This window comes from Coturnix japonica, chromosome 21 (assembly GCF_054131305.1).
Source record: "Coturnix japonica strain WE chromosome 21, WE-NBRP24, whole genome shotgun sequence".
Taxonomy (NCBI): Eukaryota; Metazoa; Chordata; class Aves; order Galliformes; family Phasianidae; genus Coturnix; species Coturnix japonica.
This window is the reverse complement of record NC_140683.1, coordinates 3,191,546-3,210,000: the sequence shown is the minus strand read 5'-3', so window position 1 is coordinate 3,210,000 and position 18,455 is coordinate 3,191,546. Positions and strand designations below refer to the sequence as shown.

General features: G+C 39.4%; 1 protein-coding gene across 5 annotated transcripts in view; it reads right to left on the bottom strand.

Annotated features, from left to right (window-relative positions):
• Positions 1 to 18,455, bottom strand: part of MAPKAP1 (MAPK associated protein 1) — an 82,983-nt gene that overhangs the window by 61,522 nt on the left and 3,006 nt on the right. For all 5 annotated transcript variants that reach the window (XM_015879414.2, XM_015879413.3, XM_015879415.3 and 2 more), the window contains exons 2-4: positions 13,882 to 14,205; positions 10,349 to 10,438; positions 5,759 to 5,907 (exon numbers count right to left, since the gene is read on the bottom strand). In XM_015879414.2, the coding sequence (XP_015734900.1) occupies positions 5,759 to 5,907; positions 10,349 to 10,438; positions 13,882 to 14,140 (498 nt within the window). In that variant the 5' untranslated portion in view covers positions 14,141 to 14,205. The remainder of the gene's footprint in view (positions 1 to 5,758; positions 5,908 to 10,348; positions 10,439 to 13,881; positions 14,206 to 18,455) is intronic.

Genomic DNA, 18,455 nt, shown 5'->3' with positions numbered 1-18,455 from the left:
TTTTTTGGCAACTGACAGATTTTCACACTATTTACCCATTCTCAACTTAATGCTGACACAGCTTAAACATGACAAACTTGTATTTCCTTATTTTTACACTGAGAAAAGATACTTTAGTGGCCTTTAATTTATTACACTATAATAATTCTTACAAACGCCTACTTATTACATTCACAAGAAGGAAACAAAAGGCAGGCAGCTTAGCCCTTCTTTCTAAGCAGAATTTAAAGATGTTCAAAATATTTTCACACCATCTCAGTAGGAACAAACATGATTCAAGGTAAGTTTTATCCCATACAGAGATGTTTCTGGCACATAAAATCTCATCTTCAGCGCTGTACAATATAATCCCTTTCTGAGATGCAAATACAGGAATTCCTATGGAAATATGGAAGTAGTAGAAAGATGTGGACTGAAATCAGAACGTCCCATATATTCATCATAAAGTAATATTTATGAAGTCCTGACAAGGCAGTACAGAATCTGTGACAAAAATACCTTTACTCTTTCTTTGTAATTGAGCATTGTTCCACAAAAAGGAAAAAAAATAGTAAACCCAAACCCATGGAATTGGATGGCACAATTTAAAATCTTATTCTTGTACTGCGTAAAGGTCCTTTCCATTAAAGAAGGTAGTGAAATTTTATCACAGCTATTGCCATTCATAAATCTTATATCTATTTTAATTCAATCTGGTTCTAGCCTCTGAGATGCTGCACCACAATTTGATTACTACAACCATACTTTTTAACTGCTGTCAGAAGAGACAGTGCCTTATATAAACATCTGCCAGAACACATGCCTGCTTTCTATAGCACCAGCTTTAAATCATGCTGTGGTGATGAATCTTTATCTGACACTAATACTTTTTAACTTCATAAGGACAATTAAAATGAATTGTAGCTAAATGCACACATAACAAATCAATTTAATTCTTTGTTACATGGTAGCATGCTTTGCAGGCCTTCAAAACTTACTTTCATTTTATTTAGAGTTTAAGAGGAGGCGCAGCGGTACTGACGAACCGTCCCTGACATGAGAGTGCCCCCAAAACCAAAGTGCTTTGGGAAGTGCCATCCCAGTGGGGCCATAGGTTCACTGCTGACATGTTGTCTAGGTAAGGGCACCTGCAATCAACAGCAGCAGAAGATGGAAGCGAGGTACAGAAGAGCGATAAGCAAATCAAATGTGCCCCCAAGAGAGAGGTTAATCAAACCAAATCCACATTAAATTAATCTCCATAAGACCAGAAAAACATTTGTAGTGTGAGTGAGATGCCTGGAACTGGGAGATAAAAGTGATGCTCCCCAGCAGAGCCGGCAGCAGAACACCAGCACTCCCTGGGGCTGGCAGTGCGCTGGGCCTGCAGGAGGCACAGCTGTGCTCAGGGCCACTTCAATGGCGTTAGGCAGTGTCTCCCCACCTCCTGTTCAGTGACTCTTCTGTATGAAATAACACAACACATTCTGAATTCTTTTAAGTTAAGCAACAGCAGAGTATGATCTTATTTTAAGTACTGCATGGAAACCCAAGGCCTGTACCCTGTGATCCCTATGGCACCAATTGCTCCTTCCATGCAGGGCTCAGCCCTACCCAGCCCAGCATCCCACATTGGCAGGGCACGGGAAGCGGCATAAGAACTGTTACTGCTTTGACAAATCAAAACAATCCTGGCATTCCTAACATGGAGGTGTTTTATTTAAATATGACTCAACCAGTAGCCTGACTTAGTGTACAAATCACGTATTTTGAAAGAAAATCTATATTAGAAAGCTAACCCCGTGCCATGCCAGGGCTGTGGGCAGCTGTGTGCTGCTGGGCAGCAGGATGATGCCCAGCTCATCTAAACACTCTGAAAGCTCAGGAAATAATAACGTGGCAGATGCCTCTATTTCAACTGTGTAATGGCGTGCAGGTGGTGTGGAAACCACCAGCACTGGCACAACTTTAAAAACATTTGCAAACATATTCAGATGAAGAATATTCTATGCAGGGGCAAAATATTTAAATAGAAAATAGTCTGCGCAGATTTTAATCCTGGGTTATTTTAAACATTACCCACATTAATTACAGCATTACTGTTTCTTACCTAAGTTCTTTATCTACTTTCTTTGAGGGAAACTAATTCTGGAGATCATAGAAAGCATTTGTTCGTGATTATCAAGAACCGCACACAAACAAGGCTGAAACAAGAGCAGCATGCAAAAATGTATTTAAGGACTATCATCCCAAAATGCTGCTAAAAGCTATTAACCAGTACGTGTTAATTGCCACAGCATTCATATTAATTTTCACTTCAGGCCCGACATTACGGAATATTTCCCCTGATACATTTTAAACAAAGTTTAATTTAAGGAACTGCTTCTATCAACACTTATGAAAATTAACAGCCAAGCAATTAGCACTCATGAATTATCCCTTCCCCCACGCTTGCTACATCATCATTTTTGAAACAGTTGCTGTAAGAGAAATTGTTTGATTTTTAACACATCAACAAAATTACCCACAAAAAACTCAAGTCGTGATGCTGCAGAGGTACCACTCCTTGCAATAGGATTTTTAGCATTGATCCAGCCAAACTTATCTCCAGTCATCAAGTACACCTACAAAGGTCCTATAAGGTCAGACAGCTAAACTAGAAGAGTTCCTTAGTCCTTGATTTTCAGTATTATTATGAATACAGCAATAAAAAAGCATCTTGAGAAAACCAGTTTGCATGCAAGAAAAGTTTCTGGCCTTGCAGATCAACTTTGCCTGAGGCTCGGCGATCCCCTCTTTTCTTCCAACTTTCTCCTTTAACTATTTTGCATATCTATAGAATTTGTTTCTGACTGTCCTTTAGCACTTTGGTGCTTGGCAGCATTCTTCTAGGGATGTAAGAGCAGCCATGTGGTGACAGGCATCTCAAATTGAACTGACAAGACATTTCAGTGATGAGAATTTCTTAAAGGCAGCAGACTTGGAAGAAAAATGGTTGTGGAATGGCTTCAAAGATTACTTCAACGGGAATTGTACACAGGGGCCTTAGCAAGACTTATTCATTCAGGTTCCTGCAAAGCTGAATAGTTGATTCTCGCCTGATTTGCTTCTATCCCAGTAACTAAACACATCCTGCTAGTGCTTTTCTTACCAGTAGGAACACTCATATGGGTGAAAAGCTTTGACATTAATATAGTAACTGATCTGTATTCTTTCAGATCAGTGTCTCAGAGAGGTCTTATCACTCTGCTGTCCAGGCACTCACGCAAGCCACACTTATGTGTGAAAAAGAGAAAGAAAAGATGCATTCTGAATTTCTACTGAATGAAAACACATCCTTTTACCACAATTAACAAAAGCCAGCAGACAATATTACCCCCATTTTCTACATTTAGAAATAAGGGAACAGAGCAATTAAGGTCTAGATTCTGCAACAAAGCTTTATCCCAAAAAATCAACAGTCATTAACCTCTCTTTTTGGGATCCACAGGTAAGCTGAATGTTATGAATCTCACAGCTGTTCCACTGAAACGAGTGATTACGATGCTGCTGGTGTTTCATTTTTGGAGCCTGGCTACGGCTTTCAAGCCTGTCTTACAGTCAGTCTTACTTTCCCAACCTATCAATCGTCGGCAAGTTGGAACAGTAAGCAATGAAAATACGATCTTTCAGATCTTGCCAACTGCAACATACACATCGTGTATGGTAACACAGTTCGCATGCAGATACAGGAAACCAATCTGGCCACTAATTTCTTAAGCCTTCAAGTAACTTTCTCTACAATGACAACCTAAGTAGTTAAGTCTACAGTGTTCTTTGCAAGAGTTTGTGAGGTTCATTAAGCAAGAGGCATATCCCACAAGATTCATAAACCATGCAACCAGCTGCAGACGTTAGGTTTTACATTAACTTTACAAAGAAAAAACTTGAAGATGCAGGTAAGAACAGTTACTAAGTTCATCTCCTGGTTAAGAGATGAAGTTTTACAAAGCACACAAAAGTCTGTCCTGTGTAACTTTGTGACAAGACTCACCTGAATTCTTGAGCTAATTAGAATGCTTGCAATGAAGCTGCATTTCAAAAGCCATATTAACTACTTTTTTTGCTAATTAATGAACTGATCAGAACAGAAAGAAATTAGAGTGCTCTAAAATTTTATTATTTCATAAAATTGCAGAAGTGGTTATGAAAAGCACTCTAAATCTGGCAGAAAATGCCTGCAAGATGTAAGCATTTGAATAAATTGGCTTTGTGGATGTTATGGTGCACAATATTTTCTAATATTTAACTGATTAGCTTAAAATAATACATCAAATACAGAGGGGGAAGACCCAGGATAAAATGGTTTTATACCACTTCAGGTCAGTCAAGTGGAATTACTGTCAGGTAAAACCATCCTGCACACAGTTGAGATGAGTACAGAAGCAAACAGAGCTCACGCACAACAGTACATCACTTTCCTGAAGGTTTCTCAGTGAATCACAGGTGTTACTCAGCCAGATGAAAACACGTCACTACACTGAAATACACATCTATTAAAACAACAGAATGACCAAAATAAAGGCCCAGCTATAACCTTAAAGATGTCAGAGCCACTATGATCTCCTGAGTAAATACATAATTAAGTAGGTTTTCTTAAAGATGTGTTTAATTAGGCCCCCAGCCCCGCCTCATCCCTCCTGCCTCTCCCCAATTATGTGCCATTTCCCCAAGAGATATGTGGCTCCACTAATTATGTAAATAAGCCATGTGCTATTTCCTGAAAGAACTGTATCTATCTGTGAATGCTGCTTATCTGTTATCAGTGAAAATAAATACAAGACTTGCAGTACTGCACCAAAAATATAAATTCGAACTGTTTGATTTTACAGTACTGAAGAACAACAAAACAGACACATGTAGAATCAGACATGAGATCTGTGTTTCTTCTCTGCCTCAGATGGTAACACATATTGAAGTGCAGAGGATAAATTTCATAAGCACATTGAAAAGCTTACTAGAATAAAATAAATAATGCCCTTATAATTAATATAGCTAGTTTTTGGACTAGCAGAATGTCAATTCAGTTATTTTGGAGACTTCAATAGGTATTCTAGTTTCTAAATCACAAGAAAGCTGGTTCATATCATGCACTACACATCACGATTGAGTAACACTGATGTATTTCATTAATATCTGAAACTAATTTGTGCAATACAATATCCCTCAAATGGAACAATCACCTGCTAAATATATCGGACAAATATGAAAATTAAGATGTTAATTACAGTCAACTATAATTCATATCAATACGGTAAAAAGTAGTTGGGATTATCAAAGTGGGAAGGAAACACACTTAAGTTCTTCAAGTTTCTGAGAAGAACTGCAGCAGGGAGCCCAGCTGAGGCATGGGTGTTAAAGCAACAGAGCTGGGATACCACTGAACTATAGCAACTTGCTCTTAAAGAAGTACAGATTGTATTTACTTCCACTGTGTTTGACTATTGGAAGTGAATGTAATTACTTGTCAAACTGAGAATTCATGCAGTAACAGCTGTGAGGTGTTTTATGGCTTAGTGTTATCAGCAAAGTACTGCTATCACTTATTAATGAGGCTAGAAAATTTGAAAACCCAAATTAGCACTAACTACTACATACCAGTAAGAATAAAATAAAAACAGAGGCAACTTTTGCCACGTGGACTTCATGGTCTAAAAGTTACTATTCCAAGAACTGCTACAGCCCACCACATTCAGGTCAGGAACGACTTGGATATAAGAAAAATCTCGGGTTCACTTACCTTGCCATCGAATTTTGAGTACTCATTGAAGGGGTTGTTCAGCTGTAGCGGACACTGCTCAAGTCGCACAGACAGAATCGACTGCTTCCCAGAACAGGGAGATCTTACTCTGAAATTCTTTTTTTCAAATAGCGAGCTCAGCTCCTCTGCTGTAGATCAGAAAAGAGATGACAGCATTTGTATTAGGAGATGTAAAGGAACTACTGATTGCCACAACAAAATGGCATTATATGAGAGAGGGAACAACATAAAGTGCATAAAACAGCAAATGCTCAGATCCAGCACTCTTAAAACACAAAGATTCAAAAATACAAGAAGTTTGAACAGCACTAACACTTGGCTGAGCAGGAGATGTGCTGTTCTCACACAGCAGACACATCATCACAAGATCTGCTTGGGGCAAGATAAAATATAAAGGCTCAGAGTTGAGCAGTTCTGGTCTTTCTGCTTGCCTGTTTTTTCCAAATGCTGCTCCATCTACAATGGGGGATGCAATAACACTTCAAACTAAGTTTGAAACACGTGATTAGGTTTTCCCATTGCTGTACTATGCTGTCACTACACTATCAGCTGGAGGCTGACGTCTAATGCAGAAGAATTGTTTCTTTGGATTTTGCTTCTCAAGGTAAGACTGCATGCGGGCTGCTCTCAAAGTGCCAAACCCAAAAACAATGTTCCAGACAGAGAGTCTGGGCAATTTAAAAAACAAAACAATGAAACTTCCTAAATCAAAGGTGGTAAAAGTCAACGAGCACCTCGTGGGATCTTTGAAGTCTCATAAAATTCCTGTCATAAAGTTCTTCTCGAATGAAGAGATTGCATAGTTGAATTATTGGCAATGGTTTAACTCAACGCATACAGGCATAGTTAAAAATAAATATTTTTCTAAACACAGAGCTCCTTGCATTTACAAGGACAGCACAAAACCAGGACAGAGCCTGGGGTGTTTTAGCATATTAGTACCAACGGGTCTCATCTGCGAGAAACTGTGACTGAATCTGGACAAGCTTTCTCCACATCTGCTCTAGGAACTAAGGGCCCCAAACTCAATCAATCACTACCTGAGAACCAGCACCAGTTCTCCTGCACTGACTCTGCATTCACACTTTTGGATTCTCTCACATCTGAAAGATTTACGTGCTGCTCCTTCAAGGAAATGACAAAGCTCCTGAGGCAGACTGACTGGGGACACAATCTGCAGAGAGTTGATTCATTTCTTAAGCTGTGAAATTAAAGCATGTCAAATTATAGCTACTCAGAAACACAGTTTATTTTTAGCAGCCTGAAAATTCAGACAGTGGCAAAGGTGCTAAACACCAACACTAGCAGATACCCAACAGTCTTGCGAAAGGCTCTGATTAATCAGTAAAATTGATCAAATTCTTCTTAAATATACCATCTTGAACACCTTTAGGTATTCTCTTTTTGTAACTATTTAACCTCGATAGAAAAAATAATCTCAAATACAATTATGTCAGAGTATTATCACTAATTGGCAGTTCTCAGTCACTCCGTGCCCTGGAATTCAAAATAATGGTTTTAATGGCTCAGGTGAAAAAGCACGCATTGTATCTTTAATTTCTGTCTCTAGGGAAATGTAAAGATGATTTGTTTGCTGTTTCCTTTGTGCTGATGCAGAGGAAGAAAATCATTCAAGAATCAATCAAGAATCAAAATCACTCCAAGAATCACTCCACATTTGTCAGAGTGATGTCCATTTTGCTTTGAGTTCTGCACAGGTTTCTCACAAGTCAAATTTCTCAGGTAACTGAAGAGCTCAAACAACACGTTAAGTTCTATAATACCTGCATTCTATGGGACTGAACTCAGCTGACTGGGATACAATTTTCCATTGCCCCAAATCTTTGTAATTTCAAAAAAAAATGTGCCTCATTTGGGAAGAACAACTTGAAAACCTTCTGAGGATTTGTGCAAAACACCTGGAAGAAGATTCTGAAAAACTACTGCCTTTCATTAAGTGTTTTGCAAAATAATTTCTTACAGAACACAACTGAGAGAGTTGCAAATACGCCCTTCAACCCAGGAGAAAACATTTTTTAAATGCAAAGAGAAAATTCAAAGGAAAAGACCCCATTTTTTACACTGAATAGCGTGAATTGTGAAACTTTTTCATTCTTAATTGAAAGTTAGCATTGCTGTTACTCGGTGTCACTGTGTTTATTTCAGCTCTATGTGATTTCTGTCTACATGGCATGGAGCATAGATGATATTTTCATTTTACTGAAAAACTACTAATGCATATAAAGGTGATGTGAATTGGAGGCACAACCAAACAAAAAGACCTCAGCTGTGTCACACTTCACTTCCAGCCGGCTTCCCCTGGGGCACTGCTGTATCTGCTCATCTCCTTACCAGCTTCAAACACAGTTTCTTTTCTAAGTCTCACAACCACTACAAATTTCTCTCTACCTCATTCCTTTGACAAGGCAAGCAGTTCATCTGAACAGTGTGCAAACAGACAACAAGTAAAAAATACTCTTATTTCTTATTACCACAGACAAAACTACTTTTCTCTCACAGCCATTTATTCTGATTAGCATACTTTTATTTCAGTATACAGTAATTAAAAAAGCAAAAAGGAATCACCAAGGATAATCTTTCATCTAATGCCTCAAATTATGACTACAAATCCACCTCCAGTGCAATGGAAATGCTTGCAAGATTTCCCTCTTACAGCAATGCATCTCTGTGATGTGTTATCTATGGAGATAATGTTATCAGGATAGAGCAGTAGAAACCAGCAACCTTCCAGCTTCGTTTTAGCAAGCAGGGTGTCAGTCACAAGCTTGACTTCATCTAGAGCTCATATTAACACAGGCAGAAGAGAACAGCCAAATTCCTCCTGTGTGAAGCAGCTACACCTATGGTTACTGCTTTCATACATATTTATCAATAATGTTAAATGCAAGGAATGGAACAGATATAGGACATAAAGGAAGATGTTGCTGACATATTTCACGGATACTCTTTTTCCTGGTCTCTTTCTACTATGTTGCTCCTCTTGTAATTAAGTGAAAAACTCCAAAAATCCCAGTGACAAGCCAAGTGTCTGGAGTTTGTACATAATGTATCTTTTACCTACATTTGATCTGCAGCCAGGAGGGGCTGCTCACCCCCAGCTTCTGCAATACCAGGGTAAGACCCAGCACAGATTTACAGTGTGGGACGCTTCCTTTGTCACTGGTTGATGTGTCATTTTATCCACAAGGGAGCTCAGAAGAATGGAACGTCACAGTGGAGTCCATTAAAATAAGGAAACACAAACAGAAAGGAGTGCAGGAAACTGGAATCTGACTGCAATGTAGGGTAAAGCAATATCAAACAGTGCAAGCTAGGGATTAAAAGGAAAAAGAACTTTATCACCACTGATCAAATGCTAAAAAACATATTGAGCAAAGAGCTGGAAGTTATGGTAGATTAAACTTTAAAACATACTGCTCTGCTTACAGAAGTAGAAAGGCAAAAACATTGTGGAATGTGTTAATAGAGGCATCAAACATAGCTGAACACTGCACTAAGGATTAGTGCAACTGTGCTGCTCATGTGAGCAGCTTTGTTCACTCCTCTAAAAGAGGAATTACACAACTGGAGAAGGTTCTGCAAGTAACAGCCAGGAAGATACATGGATTTAGGCAAAAAATTGAAATAAGGAGATTACATGGGGGCCTCATTAAGATATATACAAATTGTGAATAAAGCAGGCATGACAAACCACACAGAGGTTTGAACATGTGTCAAATACAACAGAATAGATGCTAACCTGAGCTGTGAAACAAGAGAACTCAGATTTTTTATTCCTAGCATTACAGTTCAAACTGTATAGAACATCCAAGTCAGAGATACTTCACTTTATATTAATAACAAAGCAGCATATGTTCTTAGGGATATTAATGACAGTTTTTTTCCCCAAGATAAGGTGAAATAAAGTAGAGCAGCATTTATTGTTCTTTTGTTTAAGTAGATCACATACATACATACAAGTTCTCCTTACCCAGAAAAACAATCATAAGTTCTTAGACATCCATTTCTAAGGAATCCTTAGATTTCTGCACACCAAATGCCTCTGCAAACAGCTGGAAAACCATAACTCAAATGGAAATAATCATCCTGCAGTTTGAACGCAGGCACATGCCGGTCACCTACCCATACAGCAAAGACAGCATGTCCCATTACTGAAGTGTGTCACAATAATACTGAGCGTCTTACTACTCCCATTCCTTGCTCACTGAGACAACAAAAGATAATGGCATTACAACAGAAATCCCCAACACTGCATCAGTAACTCACATTGCACACAGATACTGAACAGTCACTTCACTTGTTTCAGACCAACCAAGTGGCTTTAAACATCTGATCTCTGTTTTGCCCTTATTAGCAATGTGCAGTGCCCTGTCACAGATCTGTGGTCGCCCCACCTACAAACAATGGGTTGTGCAGAGCTGTGGAATGGAAGGCAAATACAATCATCGGCACTTTAAAAGCTGAAGTGAAAATTATGAACTGAGAACACCATAAGTATGAAAAGCAGAAATAAAACCAGCAGGAAGATAGTAGGTCTTTTCTTTTTACCTGAGTAAGAAGTGTTCCTGTCTTTCCACTGCACATTTTTGCATTTTATTTGATTTTGTCTCTCTTTCCGCAGCCGTTCTAGTCTCTGAGCTTGAAAAGAAATATTATAACTATAAGTTTGTCAATGAAAGTTTACTATAAACAAAGACATAATTAACTATCTTTATATGAATAAAGATGTTTTATATTGCATATGTAGGAGAAAAAGTCATAAAATTTTAAAGGTGGCACCCCTGAAAAGCAAATACCAACAAAAACATGAAAATGTTCTTGATTTATAATTGAAATTAGAGGATATAAAACATTAATAGAGATCATAAAGATAGTATTAACATAGAAGAGAATAATAAAATGTGAAAACTTCTGTGATTAATATGACATTTCATTATATAAATCATTAATAACGGTCTTAAAGGAATTTTAATGCACAAATGAACTGAAGTGAATATTACATTACAGGAATAAAATTACTGTTATGAATTACTCTACCCGTTTCAAAAATTAAAGATAAATGAACTCAGACTAGACTATTAAAGTTTTAAATATAAAATCCTTTATCTAAAAATCATGAAAATTATAAAATGTCAAAGCTATATAAATTAGCATAGCTTTTTCTTCAGTATGCTGAAACAGTTTATAGGTAGTAAAATAAATGATTTGTATCTTCACAACATTAGTCAAACCTTAAAACGAATAAAGTATTTCTTTAGGTATATTTTGACTCCATCTTCTAAACAGGGCCTGAAGAAAAGCCTCAAGCTTGGGCAAAACAGCGATGGACCCACAGTGCAGGGCAGTGCAGAGCTGTGGGTCACCATTCTGACTGCAAAGGTCCTCCTGGGAGATGGGTGGCTGGAGCTGGGGCTGCTACCCAAAGCAACACCAAGGAGTAACCAACACTACAGAGCAAGAAATGAGGTTGGACTGGGAATGAGGACTAACCGTGTTGATTATGGAAGGAAACAATTTGCTGGATATATTAGCAGTTTTGATGCATTGGGCTCATTCGTCAACTAAAACGCATTTTCAGAAGAGATTCTGAAACACTAAATGATCCTGACAATTTTTAGACACAATTTGAGTTCCTTGAGCCATTTTGCCAATTAAAAAAGAGGTTAATAAATATTTTCTATGCCTTCTACTACTTTTATTACTATTTTTAAACATTCAGCCTTTGAACAGATCCACGGGCAATGAAGTGATTTTTTTCCCCATAACAACTCTCAACCTGGTAACTGACTAGAAAATATTCAAATAGCTCCAATACTGTGAAGCTGCAGCAAGCAGTTTAAGGTACAGACACAAAGAGAGACTTCACTGCCAATTTCCCACAGATGAGAGGCCAATGCATAAATACCTCTGTGCAGGTCTGTGAGAAGTGAGGAAGGTGATATTTCCAGTCATCAATTCAAATACTGGGAAAAACTGTCGCAGTGTAGATATTTTATTCTGAAAGAAACCCCTTTATTCCCCTCTCCAACCATTATCCAGACTGTGGTTCAAGACTGCCATCTGAAACCCTTTCAGCCTAAGTGGACCATTATAAAATAGCCATAAGACTTCCATGCAAAAAAATAAAATAAAATAAAATAAAATAAAATAAAATAAAATAAAATAAAATAAAATAAAATAAAACACAACACATAGAACAGAAATAAGAACAGTGTGTATTTTCATGGCATGTGGTAACCACAGCCATCGGTTCATTAAAGAGGGGGATTCTGGCTCACAGACATCCATGGTGTCAGCATGGACCAACCTGCAGGGACAGCCCACCCCACTGTGCCCCTGCAGCTGGATGGAGGAGGTCAGTGTATGAAGTGAGGGTCAGAACACGGGGACCACCATACAGCCACTGTCTGTACTAACTTCTATCTATGGCTGCTATAAAACAATTCCACAACATTAATTTCTGTTCCACACCAAAGTAGATGGAATTATCAGTACCTACGTTAAAAGTTCCAGTTATTAAAGGTTTATTCTCACAAGCAGGTTAGTTTGAAACCTTTCAGTGTGAGAAAAGCCACTGACTGAATGTTGGCTCATTAACTATTAGCAGCTAGATGAACCTTTGTTTCTAGCCACACTGATAGGGAAATTTGCTTTTCCCCTTCACATAACACCGTGCACAGGCCCAGTTTCACACTGCTTGTTTTCCTGGGCATGGCACTGCTAAGGCAGTGTGGGGATGGAGGCTGGAACCAGAAATCCCTGTGACCCATGCAGCTCCTGCAGAAAAGGAGGAAAATCTCAATGGCAAAGGATCTCTATATTCTCCCCAAACTCAACATGCAGTGCCCTGACATATCTCTTCCACTGCACACTGCCTCCAAATCTAAGGGATAACTTCAACACTGGGACACACATAACGCTCATTTCCAAAAACTGGCTCCCCAATGAACTTCTTAACATTTTAGAATATGCCACCAACTGAAAACTTTAGTGGTTTCTAACCATAACTTAAATAGAGATTATATCCTCATTATTCCTTGTTGAAAATAAAAATAAACAAATGTGGGTAATACTGTAAATCTTGAAACTTTGCTTCTCCTGAACAAGTCCTCAAGGACAGCATCAGTCAGTGTGGCACAACACACTTCACACCGTGCCTCTGGGTCAGTTGTAGGTACATCGCCAACTTATTTCCAAGTATAACTCAATTAAGAGAGACCAGCACTCTGCCTTGCCACAACTTTTGATAACTGATTTGTAAAAGTTATTGCCAGGTATTTACTGCTGTTTTACCTTTCAGGCTGAGCACAGATGTTTTTTCTGAGCTCTAGGTGGTGTTATACCTTCAGAAATAATTTGGAAAAATAGGATAGACTGTAACAGAAAAACAGATCAATACTGACCACCCCACATCAGCCTTTTCATACATATTTGATATTGCAGTTTTCATTCGTAGCATTCTTTGGGTGTAAGTAGAAGTCTGAATACTACCAAAAAGTGTGACAGTTTTCTTCTACTCAAGTTAAATGGAGCCTGTTTTGAAAAAGTACACAACCTTAAGCTTCCTAATTTGCTAACTTAAAGCCCAGCTCAAGGTTTTTCTTAGATACAAGACTTCAGAAGATAAAAAAAAAAAACAGACAAATCATTCACTTCACTGCCTCACAAACTCCACTCTTCTTTTTCATAACACATAGATTCGATGCATCACTAGGTAGATTTTTCTCAGAAAACAACCATCCTGAACAAAAGTTAACACCCTTCCAGACAGTAACCACAGAAATACCACAGACTGCTCATGTACTCTGGATTTAGAGCTGATGTCTTTACAGTTTGTTTTAATATGTGAAGCTGACTGCCTCAACACTCCTCTGTTCACGATTAAGTAAAACAGCCATTAAAACTCAGCTGACAGCACACCAAAGTATCTGAATCACAACACCTGTTTTACAAAGAGGGGCTCGATATTACAAAAGGGAAAGTTCAGCAGATATCTAGCTATATCTATGCTATGAGCACATAATACTAATAGAAACTGAATTTAAAAGGTTAACATTGTTTCAGCTGCAAACATCACTTACCTGTGTTGGATCGTCTTCTAATTCCAAAGTCCCAGCTTGAGGTAATGTCGACTGATTGGGAATATACGTAGCCCTGAGTCTCACCATTGCTTCCCTGTGTTTCTGAAGCACTGTCTCCATATGTTGATGAGGGATTAAACTTCTCTAGGTCGACATCATGATCTATCAGGACCATTTCACACATCCCTGTGTCATCACTGGTCACATGCGACTGTCGAATGTGAGCAAGTATAATTGTTGGGTTGTCCAGGAAAGCCATTCTGCCCACACAACCACCACTTCACTATACTATCTTCTCTCCATCTTGTTGCATGGACACTGTACCTAGAAACAACATACATAGCATTTAGAAAAAAAACAACAAACAAATAACCAAATACTGATTGAGAGGGCTCATATTTTGGATGCACAAAATCTGATTCAGTTTTGTACAGAGAATTATTTCAATTCTGTTCCAATTCCTTGAAGTTAAATGGTTTGCTGAGATCCACTTACAGAACAGTAGTTTCACAGTGGGTCACAGCAGCCCAAGTTCTGTTCTTCATTCTCTGTTTCCATTACAGAAAGTAGGCCTGCTTTCCCTGAAGGATTCCTCCCTGTCCTCAAAGTGAGAGGCCTTGAGGCAAATATATCCCACCTTCGGGCAAACATCTCCTTGCTGTATTGCACGTGCCAAAGGCCTTCTGGCCACGTGACAGGGGTGATGTGACCACAAGGCTGCGGATACAGCTGAGTACAGCATGTGGATGTTCTAAAAGTGCACTGAGAATGTAGTTTAAATACAATCCCCAACATAATGTTTATTGAAAAAGGCCACGCTTACCTGTGAGCAGTAAGAACTTGCTTAAATAAGCAACTGCCTCAGGCTTCTAAAGGGTCCACAAACTCCCAATCAAAAATTACTGCTGCCCCATCAATGTGTCATATAAATGTTGGCATGTTAATTGTGTATTTATAAGATTGTTAATGGTTAGTTAATGTACCTCCCACACTATTATTGTACTTGAAATGATTTAATGTCTGCTAAGGGAGTTAACAACATGTAACAGCAGATGTGAGATTTTTACCTTTATACGTTGTACCCCGACTTCACGCTATTAGCAGCCAGCGTGCTCAATTACCCAAGCTTCTTTACCATTCAAATATGCAATCACTTCTCCCATAAACAGAAACAGTGAGAAATTACCAGAAATTCCATTTCAAAGTCCAAACTTGAATACAGACACATTTCCCTTCCTCCTCTGCAGGACTTTCAGAAGGATCCATAAAACCTTATTTTTCAATAACAATTAAGTATTCATAGAAATTCTAGTTCATGTAAACAGTTCCCCAAAAACATAAACAAAAACCAACAACAACCAGCACCCAAAATTTAGTTTAGATCTTTATGCCACCCTTCAGCATTTGCTACCTACACAACTGTAACTGGTTCCTCCTTAGAGAGAAGCAAAGTACAATTAGATGGCACAGATCTGGCCAGAGAAATGAAAACAACACAAGAATTCAAAGGAGCAAAGGTCAACTTTGCAAGCTTTTACATGAATACCTTTAAATCTCCATGTAATCAATTACATCAGCATTAGATACCAGGTCAATTTTTGGAGCTCCTAAGATTTGCCAGCACGCTGCCTCTGCGCATTCCTCACACCCACGGCCCATTACCGCACCCATGGGCAGGAGCTGAACTGAGAAGAACTGAGGGACTTTCCAAGCACCAGCAACTTATCCATTCTTCAGTCACCAACAAAAAGCAATGTTATTTTTAACACTCACAGCATCTGAATATTACACTGCTATTAAACAAAATGCTTTGCAGGCAGCTGTCAAGCATACTCTGTGCAAACACTAAAAATGAAAGGAGCAATGTGAAACCTACGCAGCCTTAACAGCATTTCCGTACAGTACACAGTGCAGTGGGATGATGAGATACAATCCATCAGCAAACACCTCCTGTGATTCATCACACAGGAGGATGGACCCAGAGTGGCCCCTCGTTTCATTCCGATCTCTATTATGCTTCAGCTGCACTCTATGTTTCACAGCCTGCCTGCAGGGTGCTCCTGCTGAGCGCATGGCAGCAGCACAGACCCTGGCACTGTGCAGCCTTGGGCAGAGCTGCGCTGCTGGGTGCCCTCAGAGGGCGCGTGCAGCAGCCAGGCAGCTGGATTGCAGTCTACTACTTTTACCACTTCTTCCATGTGTTCCTCTTCTAGTAACACAATGCTGTGTTTACAACATCCATAGACTTTCACAGCAAGCAAAGCACAGCTGTTATGCAGATCAGCCTTGCTCATAATTCAGTAAATAAGTAAGGCATGATTCTTAAACAGCTACCCTGCTTCCAGGAAGAGCACGAGGTCCCGCACAGAGGCCCTGTAGTCACCCCCAGGGGCACAAACCTGAATTTGGGGAGGAAATTTCATTGGCACAATGTATCACCACTTGGGAGCCCTCCTGCTTGCCCGACACAATGTATTTTCCAGAGTAAGAGTCAGATTTAGTCACTTTCCTTTTCTCCCACCAAAACCCCCAAACATCTGCCCACATCGCAAATGTCTGATGGCGAGCACGAAATAACTGCTAAATACAGGTTTCTTGACCTGGAGGAAAGCTTCTTTACCTCATTTTGAGGTTGGTTTCCAACACACAGAGCCAGGTCAGGGGGAGCCCCTCCCTCCTCTGAGCAGTGGATGCTGCACAGGGCTGTCCGGTCCCCCTCAGCTGCTCCTGGCTGCTCCGCTGCAGCCCTTGCCAAGCTGCAGGCTGCTCACACACTGCTGGCACAGCACGGACCATGCACAGTGACTGCAGCTACATCCCAGGGCCCTTTCCTGCACTGAGCACCAGCCCAACTGCCTGCCTGAGCACTAAGCTTGATGCTGTACACCTTGTCCCCATGATCACACACACACTTGCCCAGACGATGCAGTCTTAGCACAGTGCATGTGCTTGACGTATCACAAGCACACAAACCGGTTATTGAGATTACAGAAGAAATCATGCATAGTGATAGCTCAGCCAACTATGATCTACCTACTGCCAACTTCATCCCCACGGCTATTACTCCTAAGCTGCGAGCTAATGGCATCTCTTTGAGACAGCACCGCTGACCAAAGCACAATGCTTTCCTCACAGAAAAGTACTATGTCTATGCCTTTCATAATTACAAATATCACACATGAGCAAATTTGCTCCTAGACCTCTCGGTAACCCACAAGAAGTGATAACATTGGAGAAAGCTGTAAGCAGCAGAAACTCTTCTGCTGCAGAAAAGAGCTTGGAAATGCTACCGACTCAACAGTAACTCTGTCAGATCAAATGGCTGCGAGCAGCTGGAAGTTCTGCACAACATTCTCCTGCCAGTTCCTGCAAGGAGTTGTGTATTAATAAACTGAAAAAGTAAAGAGTGAGAAGCAGAAGGATATTTCCTATTTCTGAATCTACAGACCCACAACTCACATGGAAAAGATGTTTAAACCAACTGTCTGCCTTGAGGAAGTAACAGCCAGCGAAACCCTACTCACTGTAACCAAAACCATTCCAAACTAAATGCAGCTTGTGGAGGGTACAGTGTGGCTCTGAATCAATCACCCAGACACCCTGAGTGCTGCTGGAGGAATCTCAGTGTTACACCTCAGCACTTGTGGGCTGTCACATTCACTGAGCCACACACCTCTCTGACTGCAGGTCTTTAAAATGATCTTAAAAACTAATGAAAAAGTGGGCAAATTAGAATAAAATTGATTTTTTCCTACATGTGACAGGTTGGAATAGGATAGTGTGAATATACTTCAAAATTTATGATTTAGGTTATATGAAATAATTTCACAGTTAACTTCTGCCTGCAATTGCTACATAAATGGTTCTGGCTATCTACACTCACAGCAGTACAAATAATCAAAACCCTCGAATGCCAGACTCCTGCGTATGGAGGATAAAGGAAAGTGAAATGTAATACATGAAAATTCAAGTCTGTGTTTCAGTAGAAGCTCAAGTGCATTTAAGAATGCATGCTTGCTTAGAGGAGCTGTCATTCATGCTTTGCCTCCTATCATTAAAGAGGAAATAATCATTTGAAGCCATTTAAAGAGGTGCTCCTTCATAAGTGAAATGGGAATGTGAAAGTTATGAGAAAACAATACATTACACACAAGTTCTGACAAAATTTGTTTTTTTTTTTCCAACCTGAAAAATCAATCTGACGTTGGATATTTATTTCTATGTGCATGAACTGCTTGGAACTTGCCTATATTTTTGCTGTCAAACCAGTCGGGATGGAAGTTCTGTCGAACCCAATGTTTTAGTTACAGAGCTTTGGAGAACGTCAGAGTCCATATGGAAGGAATCAGCGCTTACCTGTTTGTTTCCTTATCTCGTCAAATCTCCAGTTAATTGCAAACAAGCTGATTCTCAGCTAACCTGAACCATCGCGCATCAAGATTTTACGCAAATAAATATTAAAAAAAATGCAAAGATTATAAATTAGGGCAGACAAATCTGTAACTAGAATCATGCCTGCAAAGAGCATTCTATCAATATAGTGAAATGCTAATCTCCTAATTAACAACCTAATT